This window comes from Bufo bufo, chromosome 11 (assembly GCF_905171765.1).
Source record: "Bufo bufo chromosome 11, aBufBuf1.1, whole genome shotgun sequence".
Taxonomy (NCBI): Eukaryota; Metazoa; Chordata; class Amphibia; order Anura; family Bufonidae; genus Bufo; species Bufo bufo.
In genome coordinates this window covers 95086961-95107434 of record NC_053399.1, presented here as the reverse complement: position 1 = coordinate 95107434, position 20474 = coordinate 95086961, and the positions used below count along the sequence as shown (strand labels likewise).

At 49.0% G+C, this 20474-nt stretch overlaps 1 protein-coding gene across 1 annotated transcript in view; it reads right to left on the bottom strand.

Annotated features, from left to right (window-relative positions):
- CD84 (CD84 molecule) overlaps positions 1–20474 on the bottom strand; it is a 57528-nt gene that overhangs the window by 3435 nt on the left and 33619 nt on the right. Inside the window, exons 2-4 of the mRNA XM_040411464.1 lie at positions 3734–4045; positions 1410–1652; positions 1136–1223 (exon numbers count right to left, since the gene is read on the bottom strand). Of these exons, the coding sequence (XP_040267398.1) occupies positions 1136–1223; positions 1410–1652; positions 3734–4045 (643 nt within the window). The remainder of the gene's footprint in view (positions 1–1135; positions 1224–1409; positions 1653–3733; positions 4046–20474) is intronic.

The window sequence follows — 20474 nt, the reverse complement described above, 5'->3', positions numbered from 1 at the left end:
AGTATTATAGTAGTTATATTCTTGTACATAGGAGTAGTATTATAGTAGTTATATTCTTGTACATAGGAGGCAGTATTATAGTAGTTATATTCTTGTACATAGGAGCAGTATTATAGTAGTTATATTCTTGTACATAGGGGGCAGTATTATAGTAGTTATATTCTTGTACATAGGAGCAGTATTATAGTAGTTATAGTCTAGTACATAGGAGCAGTATTATAGTATTTATAGTCTTGTACATAGGAGCAGTATTATAGTAGTTATATTATTGTACATAGGAGCAGTATTATGGTAGTTATATTCTTGTACATAGGAGGCAGTATTATAGTAGTTATATTCTTGTACATAGGAGCAGTATTATAGTAGTTATATTCTTGTACACAGGAGGCAGTATTATAGTAGTTATATTCTTGTACATAGGAGCAGTATTATAGTAGTTATATTCTTGTACACAGGAGCAGTATTATAGTAGTTATATTCTTGTACATAGGAGCAGTATTATAGTAGTTATATTCTTGTACACAGGAGCAGTATTATAGTAGTTATATTCTTGTACATAGGAGGCAGTATTATAGTAGTTATATTCTTGTACACAGGAGCAGTATTATAGTAGTTATATTCTTGTACATAGGAGCAGTATTATAGTAGTTATATTCTTGTACATAGGAGGCAGTATTATAGTAGTTATATTCTTGTACATAGGAGGCAGTATTATAGTAGTTATATTCTTGTACATAGGAGGCAGTATTATAGTAGTTATATTCTTGTACATAGGAGGCAGTATTATAGTAGTTATATTCTTGTACATAGGAGCAGTATTATAGTAGTTATATTCTTGTACATAGGAGCAGTATTATAGTAGTTATATTCTTGTACATAGGAGCAGTATTATAGTAGTTATATTCTTGTACACAGGAGGCAGTATTATAGTAGTTATATTCTTGTACATAGGAGCAGTATTATAGTAGTTATATTCTTGTACACAGGAGCAGTATTATAGTAGTTATATTCTTGTACATAGGAGCAGTATTATAGTAGTTATATTCTTGTACACAGGAGCAGTATTATAGTAGTTATATTCTTGTACAAACATTGTTCTACAGAAATCTTATCTGAGGAAGGACAAGGTACGTACCTCTTCTGATGCTCATAGTAAATATAGAATATAATAGTGATAATAATTACACTAATGAAAGCCATTGATACGATCTTACTTCTGTATCCTGAAATAAGAAATGAAACAGGATTATTTTTGTCTCATTATAACTCATAAGATAATAATCACGGAGTTTTCTGAGGAAATGACAGCACGTCGCTAGTATACACTGCCATTTAAAGTATTACGTAAAAGCAGAATACAACACTCCTGTTCTGTAGTAACGAGCTATGTATGATGTAATAACAATTACCGTTGCGGTTTTCACAATAATTCCGGGGAGCGATGGACTTGGAGGAATTACTGACGGGGTTTTGGGCTCTGCAGGTGTACAGGGTGTTTGGGTCTGTGACATTCACCACATTACGAGTCCCGTTGCTGCCGATCCAGGCAATGGTCACGTCGGATCCACTTGCTGAGCAGTTCAGGGTCACGTGACACGGCTCATGACTAAAGACGTTGTGCTCGATCCTGATATCATCCACTGATAATTTCTCTGCAGATGTTAATAATAGAGGGGTCAGTGAGAGTGGCACGCTTCATTATACCCAGTCCTTCAGAGGTGACCGCACTTCACCCATCGCCCTCTACTGCCCCATGTGATATACACAGGAAGCTGAGAAATCAGGTGCTGTTTGGTCACTGGTGATTTTCTTAACAAAGTTGCAGGGTCAGTAAATCGAATCCAACCCCTTACAAGACTTGAACATTCCCTTTCTGAAATACTCTGTGCTACTGTGGGATACTCAGTATCCAGCATTGCCCTCACGGATATAATCCATACATGCATACTTTTCTGAATAAGTTTTTACCAATAAACTCTCTGTACAATTGCATACCATTCCCCATACTGCAGCCCTATAAGTACCCCCACACTCCATGGCAGAAAAATTGTAGTTGAATCTGCCACTAGGGGGAGCTCAGCACACATATAGTTGACATCATCGAGAACATTATAAATACATATGCAGCGAGCTCCCCCTAGTGGTGGCCGCTCTTCCTGGAGATCACTTTACTCTTAGGTTACTTTCATACTAGCGTTAATATTTCTCGGTATTGAGATCCGTCATAGGGTCTCAATACCGGGAAAAAAAAACCTTCAGTTTTGTCCCTATTCATTGTCAATGGGGACAAAACGTAACTGAACAGAACGGAGCGCTCCAAAATGCATTCCGTTCCGTTCTCATACCGGAGAGCAGCGTGCTGAGGTTTGCTTTCCATCCTGGGATGCGGAGCAAGACGGATCCGTCATGACCCGCAATGCAAGTCAATGAGGACGGATCCGTCATGACCCGCAATGCAAGTCAATGGACATGCCACAATAGAAAACGGATTCGTTCCCCATTGACTTTCAATGGAGTTCATGACGGATCCGTCTTGGCTATGTTAGAAATAATACAACCGGATCCGTTCATAACGGGTGCAGATGTTAGTATTATCAGTAACTGAAGCTTTTTTGCTGAACCCTGCCGGATCCAGCAAAAACGCTAGTGTGAAAGTAGCCTTAGACTATACTCTATTTACACGATGGACAGTTCACTGCCACCTCCAATGGCCCACTCTGAAATACTCTGTGCTGCTGTGACTGCTCAACAGATTGTATTTCCAGTGCAAAAGATATATAATAAGAGTAAAAGGCAAATATTTGGAACTCTCACATGGTGGGGAGTGAGGGGTCACAAGAAGGAAGTGTGAGGAAACACAAATAAGAAGATTTATTTGTCAATCCCCGATCACAAGTTAAATCTTTTCCTCGCTGATAAACATCACCCCATGGCTTCCTGTTACTTGAATGGACAGCTGAACGGTTTAACCCTACGTTGCCTGCAGAGCTACCAAGTAATTGCCAATGGGACTTAGGCCTCATGCACACGACTGTTGTTTTCTTCCACGTCCGTTGCGCCGTTTTTTGTGATTTTCTGCAGACCCATTGACTTTCAATAGGTCTGTTGAAAACTCGGCTAATGCACCGCATCCGCTTCCGTGATCTGTGGTTCCAGTCCGTCAAAAAAATATAACCTGTCCTATTTTTTTCACGGAAAACGGTTCGCGGACACATTCAAGTCAATGGGACCGTGAAAAAACGCGGAGGCACACAAGATTGTCATCCGCGTCCGTTTTTTTTCCTATCATTTGCATGGCAAACTTGACTTAGACTTTTTTTTACTTTCCTTCATGTCTGGTGATCCTCCAAAAATAAAGGAAGACACACGGAAACGGATCACGGAACAACGGAACCCCATTTTGCGGAACGGAACACAACAACGGTCGTGTGCATGAGGCCTTACAAAGAGAACTGCCACATGACAGCCCACGTGAACTCAAGTGCCCCCACTTAACGCGTAGTTCCTGATTGCTTTGACTGATTCAGGACCAGGGTAATTTCAGCCTTTTAGAATGAGACAGAGTTAAGCCATTTTTGACATGCGTTAACATAATGGCCAACCGAGATCAGGAAACCTGACAATAAAGTGACAAACCTGTGCCGTAATGGCATGGGTTGCACAGCCTGCCCCTATGGGTGGCATAATATGAGATCTAAGGAAGCAGTGCCAGGACGATGAGCTGGAGACTTACTGTAGACATGGAGCTGGTGGTGCACTGTACACATGTCCCCGCTGCGTAGCTTTATACTTGCATCGTACGTCCCTTCGTCTTCCTGCTGCAGATTCATTACAATTAAGGAGCCGTCCTGATCGCTCTCCAGCTTTCCCCTGAATCTGTTCGTCACATCCATCTCTTCTTGTGGCTTTGTCGATGCAATGCGATTATTACCATAACTCCAGGTGATGTCCTCTATGTTCTCCTGAGACACGAGGAGCGTCACATTGTCACCAACCGACCCATTTACAACATTCGTCTCCCTGCAGAAGTTTTCTCCAAAGATGTCTAAAAATAAAATACATCTTACTAAGTGATAAAAAAACATAGATAGTGTGTGTGTGTTTATATATATATATATATATATATATATATATATATATATACAGAATAAGAGCAGATACTGAGGATTACACCCAGTATACAGGACAGGAGAAGTGGTACTGTGCAGTGTCTATATACAGAATAAGAGCAGATACTGAGGATTACACCCGGTATACAGGACAGGAGAAGTGGTACTGTGCAGTGTATATATATACAGAATAAGAGCAGATACTGAGGATTACACCCAGTATACAGGACAGGAGAAGTGGTACTGTGCAGTGTATATATATATATACAGAGTAAGAGCAGATACTGAGGATTACACCCAGTATACAGGACAGGAGAAGTGGTACTGTGCAGTGTATATATATATATATATACAGAATAAGAGCAGATACTGAGGATTACACCCAGTATACAGGACAGGAGAAGTGGTACTGTGCAGTGTGTATATATACAGAATAAGAGCAGATACTGAGGATTACACCCAGTATACAGGACAGGAGAAGTGGTACTGTGCAGTGTATATATATACAGAATAAGAGCAGATACTGAGGATTACACTCAGTATACAGGACAGGAGAAGTGGTACTGTGCAGTGTATATATATACAGAATAAGAGCAGATACTGAGGATTACACCCAGTATACAGGACAGGAGAAGTGGTACTGTGCAGTGTATATATATACAGAATAAGAGCAGATACTGAGGATTACACTCAGTATACAGTACAGGAGAAGTGGTACTGTGCAGTGTATATATATAAAGAATAAGAGCAGATACTGAGGATTACACTCAGTATACAGTACAGGAGAAGTGGTACTGTGCAGTGTATATATATAAAGAATAAGAGCAGATACTGAGGATTACACTCAGTATACAGTACAGGAGAAGTGGTACTGTGCAGTGTATATATATAAAGAATAAGAGCAGATACTGAGGATTACACCCAGTATACAGGACAGGAGAAGTGGTACTGTGCAGTGTATATATATACAGAATAAGAGCAGATACTGAGGATTACACCCGGTATACAGGACAGGAGAAGTGGTACTGTGCAGTGTATATATATACAGAATAAGAGCAGATACTGAGGATTACACCCAGTATACAGGACAGGAGAAGTGGTACTGTGCAGTGTCTATATACAGAATAAGAGCAGATACTGAGGATTACACCCGGCATACAGTACAGGAGAAGTGGTACTGTGCAGTGTCTATATACAGAATAAGAGCAGATACTGAGGAACTCTTTTTTAATTTTATACAAAAATACAAAAACGTTGCCATAAAATTTTCCAAACAAGGTATAAAGTATTTACACTTACCCTACTGGCCCAGCTACATGCATACTATCTCATTCATACCTACTAAAAAAAAAATGGAGAAAATAAAACCTAGCCTAACGTAAACATCCGATCCGGCTGAGCCCCGACTATATACAAATTTATACAAATTGCTCAGAACAGAAAATAAATTACAACTTCTTACAATAAAAAATAATAAACATAAAATAATCATAATAGAAATATCAAATAACTAGAATACATTATTATTTTTTTTTTTTTTTATTATATATATATTTTTTTTTATACATTATTATTTTTTTTATTTTATTTTTTATTACACACATATATGAGAAAACACAAACCTATACTAACCCTACCAATCTATTTATCCCATCACCTTCACCCAGGGCCAACCTCCACCTCTTGTCCCTCCATGAGGCCAGCCCTTCAACCACCACCCACACCCAGCCCCTCGCCTCATGTCCTCCTATGTCCGCATAGTCCAGGGCTGGATGCAGGCCTCCCCACACAAAAATATGAACCCCCCCCACCCAACCTAACTACACCCCACTTACCCTATCATACAATATATACATCTTATAACAACCATATCAATCTATACAAACCAATTTTATTAAAATCCACCCGAAGGCCCAAGTTCAGTCATTTGCAAACCTTTCTTCAAAAACTCATCTTAAATACAAAACAAAAACCTAACGTGAAAGCCTCAGCCCAACACCAGGAAAAGTGCTACTGAGGCTAAGGCACATCAAAGGTGAAGCCTCTCCAGAGGTAAGAGACCCCATCCGTACCCACCTTCTCGCACTCAAGAGAGCGAACCTTCACTAGGTCACCTAGAATGTTCCTACACACCTCTTCCACAGGGAGGACTTTCTGCTGGGTTGAAACTAAACACTGTGCGTTCCATAGGAAGTACCTGATCACTATGCTAACTATAAAAGCTGTGCATGGGTCCCTTCTTCCCAAACCTTTGAATGCTCCATAAGCCCATTCCGCATAGGAGAGGTTGGCTAGCCTAGGCCAGCCAATGGATGCACCCACCCGTTTGTATACCTCTGTATTAAAGGGACACTGAAGCAGGAAGTGCTCCATACTTTCCAGTATGTCGCCACACTCCTCCCGGGGACAACCCCTTTCATCAGAGTTCCTGTACTTCAAGTTGTCCCTTACATACAGCTTCCCGTGAAAGCAGCGCCAAGCCAAGTCCCAAAACTTCAAGGGGATCCTTGCCGAATTTAACAACTGTAACCCCTTGTCTAGATCCCGGCTTGGGCAATCCTTAAGGGCCAGGGGCTTCCAGAAGTGGGTCAACAAGACCCTCTCGTCAAGGGATCTCCTTGACTGGGTCTTGATTTCCCTCACTCCCAAACCCCACTGGCGGATCACCTTCAGAATCGGGGTGACATAAGCCGGAAGATGTCCGTGAGGTGTACGCAAATCCTTCACTTGCCCTCCTGTCTCCCACTCCTGGAAGAAAGGCCGAAACCAACCCCTGCAAGAGACTACCCACGGAGGAGCCCTCTCTTTCCAGAGGTTTGCCAGGTTGATCTTAACAAAGGTGTTCACAAGGAACACCACTGGGTTGACCATACCCAACCCCCCTAATCTCCTCGTACGGTATGTCACCTCTCTCTTGACTAGGTTCAGCCTATTCCCCCATAACAGTTGAAAGAACAGACTTTAAACCCGAGTCCAGAGAGGTTCTGGCAAGACACATACACTGGCCAAATAGATAAGCAAAGGGAGAAGGTAAGTCTTGATCAGGTTCACCCTTTCCCTGAGGGTCAAAGACCAACCCTTCCACTGGTCAACCTTCTGAGCGGCGATCGTGAGCCTGCTGTCCCAATTTTGGGTGGGATAATCCCCATGGCCGAATTGAACGCCTAGGACTTTGGCTGACGACTGGGGCTCTGGGAGGGTGTCCGGGAGACCGAAAGATGGATCACCCCCTCCCAGCCAGAGACTCTCACACTTATCCCGGTTAATCATGGACCCGGAGACTTCCGAGTAGCGTTCTACCTCCGACATCACGTATTCCGCCTCCCCTCCCGAGGACACGAAAACAGTGACGTCATCGGCATACGCCACCACCCTCAGAGTGGCTTCTGGCTCCTCCAGACCCATCCTGACTCCCGCTAACGGTCCCCGATAAATCCTCCTAATAAAAGGATCAATCGCAAACACGTATAAGAGCGGGCTCAATGGACAACCCTGGCGGACTCCAGACCCGACCTCAAAAGGGCTGCCAGACCAACCGTTCGCCAGCGGGAAACTCTCTGCCCCTGCATACAAGATCTTTAGCCAATCGACAAACCCTCCCGGCAGGCCATATTTCAGAAGGACTGCCCAGAGGTACTCGTGGTTAACCCGATCAAAAGCCTTTGCCTGATCTAAAGCCAGCATGTACCCCTTCCAGCTACCCGCCCTACTCTGCTCCACTGCCTCTCGGACACCGAGCACAGCACTAAACGTGCTTCGGCCTGGAACCGAGCAATGTTGGGTCTCCGAAAGGAGCCGGGGTGCAAACTGCACCAACCGTTTAAACAGTATCTTGGCCAGGATCTTTCTGTCCGTATTGAGAAGCGCTATGGGACGCCAATTCTCAATACGGCTCGGATCTTTACCCTTTGATATAAGGATCAGAGCTGACCTCCTCATTGACTTCGGCAGAGCACCCGAGGAAAGGCACTCATTGAATACCTTAGTCAAGAGGGGAACCAAGGAGTCCTTAAAGGTCTTATAAAACTTGGATGTTAAGCCATCCGGGCCTGGCGACTTCTTTAGGGCAAGCCCTTCGATCGCCAGGCTGACTTCCTCTTCTCTGATTTCTTCTATCAAAACGCCAAGAGAGAGGTCTACTCTTGACTCAGGGATGGTTTCAGCCAGGAAAGCCGAAATCCTGTCCCGATTCAGATCCTTCTTCCTCAAGAGGCACGAGTAGAAGGACTTGACGATTTCCAAGATCCCTGATCTGGACCTATCCAGAGATCCCGTACCATCGACCAGTCCCGTCACCAACTTACTTTTCACTGACATCTTACAGTTTCTGTAAGGGTCGGGCGAGCGGTACTTCCCGAAATCCCTCTCAAAAACCAAAGATGTGTGCCTATCGTACTGGCACCTCTTAAGCAAAGATTTCACCCTGGAGATATCCTCTACCTCCAGTCGAGACCAGTTGTTCGAGTTTCCTCCTCAGACCCTGATACAAGCGGTACCTGTCCAGGGACCTGAGGCTCGAGAGCTGGCGGAAGAATTTTGCCACCCGATCTTTGAATATCTCCCACCACTCAGACTTAGTGTCACAAAGATCCAGCAACTCTACCTGACTCTGAAGGAAGTCCTTAAAGGATTGTCTCACCTCTGCTTCCTCCAGGAGGGCCGAATTTAGCTTCCAATAGCCTCTTCCCATTTGGGGGGATTCTGCAACATTCAAAGAGAACATAATCATACAGTGATCGGAAAATTCCACCTCTACCACCTCTAAAGATGAAAAGGTAGTCTCCTCCTTTAAATAAAACCTGTCTATTCTAGACCTAATCTGACTACCTCTATAATAAGTGAAACCACCGTGGCCTGGGGTGTGCCTAATGTGGACATCCACCAGGCGAGCCTCGCTAGCTATGCTATTCAGGGATACACTATCATAAGCCAGCCAGTTTCTGGCGCCTCCCCGGTCTTGGGACCTTGTGACTGTATTAAAGTCCCCGCCAAAGACCACCTGCCGACTCGTAAAAAGGAAAGGTTTGATCCGCATAAAGAGACGCTTCCGATCCCACCTGGTTTGGGGACCATAGATGTTTATCAGGCGAAGCTCTTGACCCTTCATGAGGACATCTAAAATCAAACACCTCTCTATTTCTAACTCAATCACTCGTCGGCTTTCTACTGGTGCGGTAAAAAGAACCGCCACTCCGCTATACGGCTCAGCCGCAAGTGACCAATATGATGGACCACACCTCCACTCCTTTTTTGCTTTATACACAGCCGCCAAATCAGGCAGCCTGGTCTCTTGCAAAAATAAAATGTCAGCTTCAACCCGGCTGAGAAAATCAAAGGCTGCAAACCTAGCCGCATCCGATTTAATACTGGCGACATTAATGGTCGCCAGCGTCAACGGAGTGAGTGCCGCCATACAGAGTGATTAAGTTAGACGGCCTTCTTCCTTCCCTTCCCCTTCTTGTTCTTCTTCTTACCCCTCTTGGGGCTACCCCCTAAGGTGGCATGATCTCTTTTGAGAGAGACAGTGGTGTCCATCTCATTAGTCACCACCGCCTCCCCCTTCGCACCACCCTTGTCATTCCCATTCCCAGTGTCTGGACTCGCCCCACCTCCCGAGGACCTTGCATCCTCACCGGAGGGAGGCGCGGGCCCTTTCAGGGGCTCCTTCTCTTGCCCCTCCGGCCCCCCACCTTGAACCTCCTCCCCGGAAGAAGAGGAGGCGGAGATCTCATCCAAGGTGAGGTACCGGTTGGAAAGATCCAGGGGAAGAGAGTCAGGATTAGAGAGGTCCAGGGGGGAGCTGGCTTTGCCTTCCACAGGCACTCTAGTCGGGCTAGATCTTTTTTTGGTCAGACGTTTCCTTCTTATTCTTTTAGCCTCTGTCTCACTCCCCTCTGTTGCACTCTCGTAGCAAGAGGACAGAGTCACCTCGGAACGGTCTAGTCTCCTGAGTTCCTCATTCCCCTCGATATCCCCCAGGGTCTCAGCTCTAGGAGAGGCATTCTCCTGGGAGGGCTCAGGCATCACCCCAGGACGGGGTTCCACCTGCCCCCTCTCCATTTGACGCCTCTCCCTCCGTCTCTGCTGGGACGGGCCGTCTTTTCTCTTCATCGACCCCACTGCCCTGTCGCCTTCGCCAGCACTCGCCTCGGCGGTGGGGGCCTCCCGGCTCGCCTCCGCGCGTGCACGAGCCACGTTGGCGACAGAGCGAGGGCAACGACTGAACGGGTGCCCTAGCTCACCACACAGGTTGCATCTAATCTGCCCACAAGATGCAGCTAGATGGCCTTCACCCCCGCACAACGCGCACCTCTGCACTTGGCAGCTGGCGCTGAAGTGCGAAGGGCTGCCGCACTTGTAACACAGCTTAGGCTGCCCCCTGTAGAACACCATGATCCTATCCCGACCAAGGAAAGCAGATGATGGTATGTGGGAAACCGACCCCCCTGAATGTTTCAACTTAATCTGAAACGTCCAGGCACCCGACCAGATGCCAAACTCATCCAGGTTCTTGCTAGGAAGACCCTGGACGTCCCCGTACCTGCTCAACCAGGTCAAGATGTCAACACAAGAAAGTGACTCGTTACGGGTGAGAACGGTCACCTTCTTGACCTCATTCTGGCGGGTTATCGCTTGCACAAAAAACCCCTGCCAGTCCGGCTGGTCTTTTGCCAGTTCATACCCAGACCAAAAAAGTTCAAGACCCTCTGGCCGGGCAAAACTGACATCAAACTCCCGGGTGCCATACGGATGTATCAGGGCAAAGATGTCACATGCCCTGATGCCCATCCGAAAGAGAAGCTCTGCCACCCTCTTCCTGGTAGGGCACGCTTCATTGCCTCTCCACTTCAGACAGACAACATTCCGCCTAGTTGACCCGGGGCCGGTTGTGGGTGAGGACCAGGTGGTCTCGCCCCCGCCTTGCTCTCGGAAGGCACGCAGGCCATGCCTGTCTATCCAGAAGGATAGATCCACCTGCTGCCCCCCTACTGTAATGGAATTCTCCCCTCTCCTAAGAGCCTCTAGAAGTTGCCGCTGCAAGTTACCGTCACCAGACATTGGTAATGGGGAGGACAATGGGGACCGCCCCTCCCCCCCTGCGCCGGCAACCACACCAGCATAACTTCTGCCAGGCGTAACCGACGCAGGAGGGGCAGCCGGACCGGGCCCACCCCCACCCCCCCCCAGACCTATCTACAGCAGGTGCCACTTCAGACCCCTCTGAAGGGGCTACATGAGGCGCACCGGCCACTTGTACAGTGGGCGGCCGACCTCCAACATTCACCCCTCCATCAGGGCCCAGGGCAACACCACTAACAGAAACTGTATTTACACAAGTGACCACTTCTTCAGTGGCCACTACCACACTCTCCCCTCCCCCCACACACACTGCTGGGCCAGAGGGGACCGAGGTCACATTATTTGTTTTGTCCAGCATTTCCTTGCTGGACACATTTTTACTAGTCTTTCCTGATTTTTCGGGCCGGCGGGCTGTAGAACCACTGGTCCCAGCCACGCCGGCCTTATCCACTTGACGGACAGTCCAGGAAGGAGGGGCGGTGCGCACCACACTCGCATCAGGACCGCCCCCTCCCTCTCTGCCTACAGACACACTGCTCTGAGCTCTTTTCTGGACATCCGAAGCCCCACCCCCTCCACCCCTGACCACTCCCACTGCGCCTCCACTCCCCGCCGCCAAGACAATACCAGCGGAAGGGACCGAAGCAGAGCAGACCGGGGCAGAGGAGATCGGAACCCCGGCAGGGATTTGGGCATACAACCTGGGAGGGGCGGAGGCAGCCACCTCGCACCCTCCCCCTGCAACTCCGGATCGGGACACCGCTGTACCCGCGGCCGCACCCCCCCCACCCACAGCCATCTCCACCACCCCCAGCCCCCCGTCCCCCACCGCCATGCCAAAACCGGCAGGGGGGACTGCAGGGCGCACGGGAGCGGCAAAGCAGACCCGGGCAGAGGAGGCAGACCCCAGAACAGGGATCCTGGCAACGACCTCTGCAAGGGGGGCAGTGGCAGCCACACCGCCCCGCCACACCTCCACCCGGCAATTGTCCAGTGCCCCAGCAGAGGCGGGCGGAGCCATCCGACCACCAACCATGCCCCCCTCGCCACCCGCCCCGGGAGCCTTCCTGTCTGGCCCCTCCAGTTTTTCCTCACCGCCCCTGTTACCGCAAACAGGGACGGCGTCCTGCGCCATCTTTGCCACGTCTTTCTCCCCACTCCTACGCACCGATCCCACAGCAGAGACCGGGCCAGGGAGGATGGTGGGGTTCGTGCCCTGAGCTGGCTTTTCAGCTGGCCCAGGGCACGCAGGGTGGGTCACATAGACATACCTCACCTCTGGCTTTAATGTCTTTGCCTTTCTCTTTTTTCCTATTGGCTCATCTTCAGGCAATTCGTCACCAAAGCAAATGTCCTCACAAATTTTGGGGGACTCCAAGTGGCGTATTTCGGCCATAAGCTGCCCCCCAACTCCGCTGTTCTCACTGAACTCGCCTTCTTCATCAGAACTAGTGGGGGGCAGGCATACCTGCTCTGCGGTGATGCCAGTTTCCGCAGGTTGCCCCCCCATGTCCGACTCTTCCTCCTCACTAGAGGAGTCATCTTCTTGCTGCTTTTTGTTTCCAGCCATTTCATTGAACCTTTGATCGTTCATGAGTTTTTCCTTGAAGGGACCACTGTTATCCAGAATGGCCCCCATTCTTTCCTGCAGCTCTTTTATCACTTCTTTTAAGTTTTTTATTTTTTATGATACTTCTGGCCTGTTTTTTCTGGCCGCTTTGTCTACCTTCCCCCTCTCAAGCTTCAGGTTCTCCCTCTCCTTCTTGAGGGTCCTATTCGCTTCCTCGTACTCCCGGAGGTAGGCCGTGATCCGGGAGCTGTAAACAGCGATTAGTTCCCGGGGCTTCATGTTGCCCCAGTCAGCCTCAACCGGAACCGGCCCATCCCCAGGAGCACTCCGCGTACCTCTTGGAGGGCTACTGTCCGCCCTCCTGGAACTGCCGGCGATGGACATGGCTTCACCTCCGGGGGCTGCAGGGGCCGCTGCACCACGACTCCTGCTGGATCTTCTGACCCCCGGGGCGGAAGATGGAACTGAGGCCGGTAGCTCACCTCCCCTACCTCCCGCCGGCCTACCCCGGGAAGTAGGATCCTGGGTCTTCAGTCGCTTCATTGCCCAGGACCCCACCACCTCCCTGGGGAGAGAGGCAGGGCCTGGGCTGGGATAGATGGAAAAATCCCTGGAAGCGGCTGGACAATCAGCAGGAGCTCCTCCAAACACGACCACACCCGTCCACTGACTCCTGCACACACGACCACACCCGTCCACTGGCTCCTGCACACTGATGATTACACCCAGTATACAGGACAGGAGAAGTGGTACTGTGCAGTGTATATATATATACAGAATAAGAGAAAATACTGAGGATTACACACAGTATACAGGACAGGAGAAGTGGTACTGTGCAGTGTGAATATGTATGTGTATATATATACTGTATATATATATATATATATATATATATATATATATGTTTCAAAAAACGAGGCAGCACTTCCAGATTTCGGTGAAAGGATGAAGACCCCAAACTTTATTCCCCAGCAACGTTTCGGCCTGCTCAATGAGGCCTTTGTCAAGCTATGCAACAGTGCAAAACACAGGATATATACACTCACAAGCCAGTGCAATCACATGTTACAATGTTAATAATCACGTAGTATCAATCACATGATATGACACTCTCTATGACACATCCATATTGTAAATAAATCTGAGGATTACACCCAGTATACAGGACAGGAGAAGTGGTACTGTGCAGTGTCCATATATACAGAATAAGAGCAGATACTGAGGATTACACCCAGTATATAGGACAGGAGAAGTGGTACTGTGCAGTGTATATATATACAGAATAAGAGCAGATACTGAGGAACTCTTTTTTAATTTTATACAAAAATACAAAAACGTTGCCATAAAATTTTCAAAACAAGGTATAAAGTATATACACTTACCCTACTGGCCCAGCTACATGCATACTATCTCATTCATACCTACTAAAAAAAATGGAGAAAATGAAACTTAGCCTAACGTAAACATCCGATCCGGCTGAGCCCCGACTATATACAAATTTATACAAATTAATCAGAACAGAAACTAAATTACAACTTCTTACAATAAAAAATAATAAACATAAAATAATCATAACAGAAATATCAAATAACTCTAAATTATTTTTATTTTTTTTATTTTTTATTATTATTATTATTATTTTTTTTAATTTTAATTAATTTTTTTTTTTTTTTTTTACACACATATATGAGAAAACAAACCTATACTAACCCTACCAATCTATCTATCCCATCACCTTCACCCAGGGCCAACCTCCGCCTCTTGTCCCTCCATGAGGCCAGCCCTTCCACCACCACCCACACCCAGCCCCTCGCCTCATGTCCTCCTATGTCCGCATAGTCCAGGGCTGGATGCAGGTCTCCCCACACAAAAATATGAACCCCCCCACCCCATCCCACCCAACCTAACTACACCCCACTTACCCTATCATACAATATATACATCTTATAACAACCATATCAATCTATACAAACCAATGTTAAAATCCACCCGAAGGCCCAAGTTCAGTCATTTGCAAACCTTTCTTCAAAAACTCATCTTAAATACAAAACAAAAACCTAATGTGAAAGCCTCAGCCCAACACCAGGAAAAGTGCTACTGAGGCTAAGGCACATCAAAGGTGAAGCCTCTCCAGAGGTAAGAGACCCCATCCGTACCCACCTTCTCGCACTCAAGAGAGCGAACCTTCGCCAGGTCACCTAGAATGTTCCTACACACCTCTTCCACAGGGAGGACTTTCTGCTGGGTTGAAACTAAACACCGTGCGTTCCATGTGAAGTACCTGATCACTATGCTAACTATAAAAGCTGTGCATGGGTCCCTTCTTCCCAAACCTTTGAATGCTCCATAAGCCCATTCCGCATAGGAGAGGTTGGCTAGCCTAGGCCAGCCAATGGATGCACCCACCCGTTTGTATACCTCTGTATTAAAGGGACACTGAAGCAGGAAGTGCTCCATACTTTCCAGTATGTCGCCACACTCCTCCCGGGGACAACCCCTTTCATCAGAGTTCCTGTACTTCAAGTTGTCCCTTACATACAGCTTCCCGTGAAAGCAGCGCCAAGCCAAGTCCCAAAACTTCAAGGGGATCCTTGCCGAATTTAACAACTGTAACCCCTTGTCTAGATCCCGGCTTGGGCAATCCTTAAGGGCCAGGGGCTTCCAGAAGTGGGTCAACAAGACCCTCTCGTCAAGGGATCTCCTTGACTGGGTCTTGATTTCCCTCACTCCCAAACCCCACTGGCGGATCACCTTCAGAATCGGGGTGACATAAGCCGGAAGATATCCGTGAGGTGTACGCAAATCCTTCACTTGCCCTCCTGTCTCCCACTCCTGGAAGAAAGGCCGAAACCAACCCCTGCAAGAGACTACCCACGGAGGAGCCCTCTCTTTCCAGAGGTTTGCCAGGTTGATCTTAACAAAGGTGTTCACAAGGAACACCACTGGGTTGACCATACCCAACCCCCCTAATCTCCTCGTACGGTATGTCACCTCTCTCTTGACTAGGTTCAGCCTATTCCCCCATAACAGTTGAAAGAACAGACTGTAAACCCGAGTCCAGAGAGGTTCTGGCAAGACACATACACTGGCCAAATAGATAAGCAAAGGGAGAAGGTAAGTCTTGATCAGGTTCACCCTTTCCCTGAGGGTCAAAGACCAACCCTTCCACTGGTCAACCTTCTGAGCGGCGATCGTGAGCCTGCTGTCCCAATTTTGGGTGGGATAATCCCCATGGCCGAATTGAACGCCTAGGACTTTGGCTGACGACTGGGGCTCTGGGAGGGTGTCCGGGAGACCGAAAGATGGATCACCCCCTCCCAGCCAGAGACTCTCACACTTATCCCGGTTAATCATGGACCCGGAGACTTCCGAGTAGCGTTCTACCTCCGACATCACGTATTCCGCCTCCCCTCCCGAGGACACGAAAACAGTGACGTCATCGGCATACGCCACCACCCTCAGAGTGGCTTCTGGCTCCTCCAGACTCATCCTGACTCCCGCTAACGGTCCCCGATCAATCCTCCTAATAAAAGGATCAATCGCAAACACGTATAAGAGCGGGCTCAATGGACAACCCTGGCGGACTCCAGACCCGACCTCAAAAGGGCTGCCAGACCAACCGTTCACCAGCGGGAAACTCTCTGCCCCTGCATACAAGATCTTTAACCAATCGACAAACCCTCCCGGCAGGCCATATTTCAGAAGGACTGCCCAGAGGTACTCGTGGTTAACCCGATCAAAAGCCTTTGCCTGATCTAAAGCCAGCATGTACCCCTTCCAGTTACCCGCCCTACTCTGCTCCACTGCCTCTCGGACACCGAGCACAGCACTAAACGTGCTTCGGCCTGGAACTGAGCAATGTTGGGTCTCCGAAAGGAGCCGGGGCGCAAACTGCACCAACCGTTTAAACAGTATCTTGGCCAGGATCTTTCTGTCCGTATTGAGAAGCGCTATGGGACGCCAATTCTCAATACGGCTCGGATCTTTACCCTTTGATATAAGGATCAGAGCTGACCTCCTCATTGACTTCGGCAGAGTACCTGAGGAAAGGCACTCATTGAATACCTTAGTCAAGAGGGGAACCAAGGAGTCCTTAAAGGTCTTATAAAACTCGGATGTTAAGCCATCCGGGCCTGGCGACTTCTTTAGGGCAAGCCCTTCGATCGCCAGGCTGACTTCCTCTTCTCTGATTTCTTCTATCAAAACGCCAAGAGAGAGGTCTACTCTTGACTCAGGGATGGTTTCAGCCAGGAAAGCCGAAATCCTGTCCCGATTCAGATCCTTCTTCCTCAAGAGGCACGAGTAGAAGGACTTGACGATTTCCAAGATCCCTGATCTGGACCTATCCAGAGATCCCGTACCATCGACCAGTCCCGTCACCAACTTACTTTTCACTGACATCTTACAGTTTCTGTAAGGGTCGGGCGAGCGGTACTTCCCAAAATCCCTCTCAAAAACCAAAGATGTGTGCCTATCATACTGGCACCTCTTAAGCAAAGATTTCACCCTGGAGATATCCTCTCGGCTACCTCCAGTCGAGACCAGTTGTTCGAGTTTCCTCCTCAGACCCTGATACAAGCGGTACCTGTCCAGGGACCTGAGGCTCGAGAGCTGGCGGAAGAATTTTGCCACCCGATCTTTGAATATCTCCCACCACTCAGACTTAGTGTCACAAAGATCCAGCAACTCTACCTGACTCTGAAGGAAGTCCTTAAAGGATTGTCTCACCTCTGCTTCCTCCAGGAGGGCCGAATTTAGCTTCCAATAGCCTCTTCCCATTTGGGGGGATTCTGCAACATTCAAAGAGAACATAATTAGACAGTGATCGGAGAATTCCACCTCTACCACCTCTAAAGGTGAAAAAGTAGTCTCCTCCTTTAAATAAAACCTGTCTATTCTAGACCTAATCTGACTACCTCTATAATAAGTGAAACCACCGTGGCCTGGGGTGTGCCTAATGTGGACATCCACCAGGCGAGCCTCACTAGCTATGCTATTCAGGGATACACTATCATAAGCCAGCCGGTTTCCGGCGCCTCCCCGGTCTTGGGACCTTGTGACTGTATTAAAGTCCCCGCCAAAGACCACCTGCCGACTCGTAAAAAGGAAAGGTTTGATCCTCATAAAGAGACGCTTCCGATCCCACCTGGTTTGGGGACCATAGATGTTTATCAGGCGAAGCTCTTGACCCTTCATGAGGACATCTAAAATCAAACACCTCCCCATTTCTAACTCAATCACTCGTCGGCTTTCTACTGGTGCGGTAAAAAGAACCGCCACTCCGCTATACGGCTCAGCCGCAAGAGACCAATATGATGGACCACACCTCCACTCCTTTTTTGCTTTATACACAGCCGCCAAATCTGGCAGCCTGGTCTCTTGCAAAAATAAAATGTCAGCTTCAACCCGGCTGAGAAAATCAAAGGCTGCAAACCTAGCCGCATCCGATTTAATACTGGCGACATTAATGGTCGCCAGCGTCAACGGAGTGAGTGCCGCCATACAGAGTGATTAAGTTAGACGGCCTTCTTCCTTCCCTTCCCCTTCTTGTTCTTCTTCTTACCCCTCTTGGGGCTACCCCCTAAGGTGGCACGATCTCTTTTGAGAGAGACAGTGGTGTCCATCTCATTAGTCACCACCGCCTCCCCCTTCGCACCACCCTTGTCATTCCCATTCCCAGTGTCTGGACCCGCCCCACCTCCTGAGGACCTTGCATCCTCACCGGAGGGAGGCGCGGGCCCTTCCAGAGGCTCCTTCTCTTGCCCCTCCGGCTCCCCACCTTGAACCTCCTCCCCGGAAGAAGAGGAGGCGGAGATCTCATCCAAGGTGAGGTACCGGTTGGAAAGATCCAGGGGAAGAGAGTCAGGATTAGAGAGGTCCAGGGGGGAGCTGGCTTTGCCTTCCACAGGCACTCTAGTCGGGCTAGATCTTTTTTTGGTCAGACGTTTCCTTCTTATTCTTTTAGACTCTGTCTCACTCCCCTCTGTTGCACTCTCGTAGCAAGAGGACAGAGTCACCTCGGAACGGTCTAGTCTCCTGAGTTCCTCATTCCCCTCGATATCCCCCAGGGTCTCAGCTCTAGGAGAGGCATTCTCTTGGGAGGGCACAGGCATCACCCCAGGACGGGGTTCCACCTGCCCCCTCTCCATCCGACGCCTCTCCCTCCGTCTCTGCTGGGACGGGCCGTCTTTTCTCTTCATCGACCCCACTGCCCTGTCGCCTTCGCCAGCACTCGCCTCGGCGGTGGGGGCCTCCCGGCTCGCCTCCGCGCGTGCACGAGCCACGTTGGCGACAGAGCGAGGGCAACGACTGAACGGGTGCCCTAGCTCACCACACAGGTTGCATCTAATCTGCCCACAAGATGCAGCTAGATGGCCTTCACCCCCGCACAACGCGCACCTCTGCACTTGGCAGCTGGCGCTGAAGTGCGAAGGGCTGCCGCACTTGTAACACAGCTTAGGCTGCCCCCTGTAGAACACCATGATCCTATCCCGACCAAGGAAAGCAGATGATGGTATGTGGGAAACCGACCCCCCTGAATGTTTCAACTTAATCTGAAACGTCCAGGCACCCGACCAGATGCCAAACTCATCCAGGTTCTTGCTAGGAAGACCCTGGACGTCCCCGTACCTGCTCAACCAGGTCAAGATGTCAACACAAGAAAGTGACTCGTTACGGGTGAGAACGGTCACCTTCTTGACCTCATTCTGGCGGGTTATCGCTTGCACAAAAAACCCCTGCCAGTCCGGCTGGTCTTTTGCCAGTTCATACCCAGACCAGAAAAGTTCAAGACCCTCTGGCCGGGCAAAACTGACATCAAACTCCCGGGTGCCATACGGATGTATCAGGGCAAAGATGTCACATGCCCTGATGCCCATCCGAAAGAGAAGCTCTGCCACCCTCTTTCTGGTAGGGCACGCTTCATTGCCTCTCCACTTCAGACAGACAACATTCCGCCTGGTTGACCCGGGGCCGGTTGTGGGTGAGGACCAGGTGGTCTCGCCCCCGCCTTGCTCTCGGAAGGCACGCAGGCCATGCCTGTCTATCCAGAAGGATAGATCCACCTGCTGCCCCCCTACTGTAATGGAATTCTCCCCTCTCCTAAGAGCCTCTAGAAGTTGCCGCTGCAAGTTACCGTCACCAGACATTGGTAATGGGGAGGACAATGGGGACCGCCCCTCCCCCCCTGCGCCGGCAACCACACCAGCATAACTTCTGCCAGGCGCAACCAACGCAGGAGGGGCAGCCGGACCGGGCCCACCCCCATCCCCCCCAGACCTATCTACAGCAGGTGCCACTCCAGACCCCTCTGAAGGGGCTACATGAGGCGCACCGGCCACTTGTACAGTGGGCGGCCGACCTCCAACACTCACCCCTCCATCAGGGCCCAGGGCAACACCAACACCACTAACAAAAACTGTATTTACACAAGTGACCACTTCTTCAGTGGCCACTACCACACTCTCCCCTCCCCCCACACACACTGCTGGGCCAGAGGGGACCGAGGTCACATTATTTGTTTTGTCCAGCATCTCCTTGCTGGACACATTTTTAACAGTCTTTTCTGATTTTTCAGTCTTTCCTGATTTTTCGGGCCGGCGGGCTGTAGAACCACTGGTCCCAGCCACGCCGGCCTTATCCACTTGACGGACAGTGCAGGAGGGAGGGGCGGTGCGCACCACACTCTCATCAGGACCGCCCCCTCCCTCTCTGCC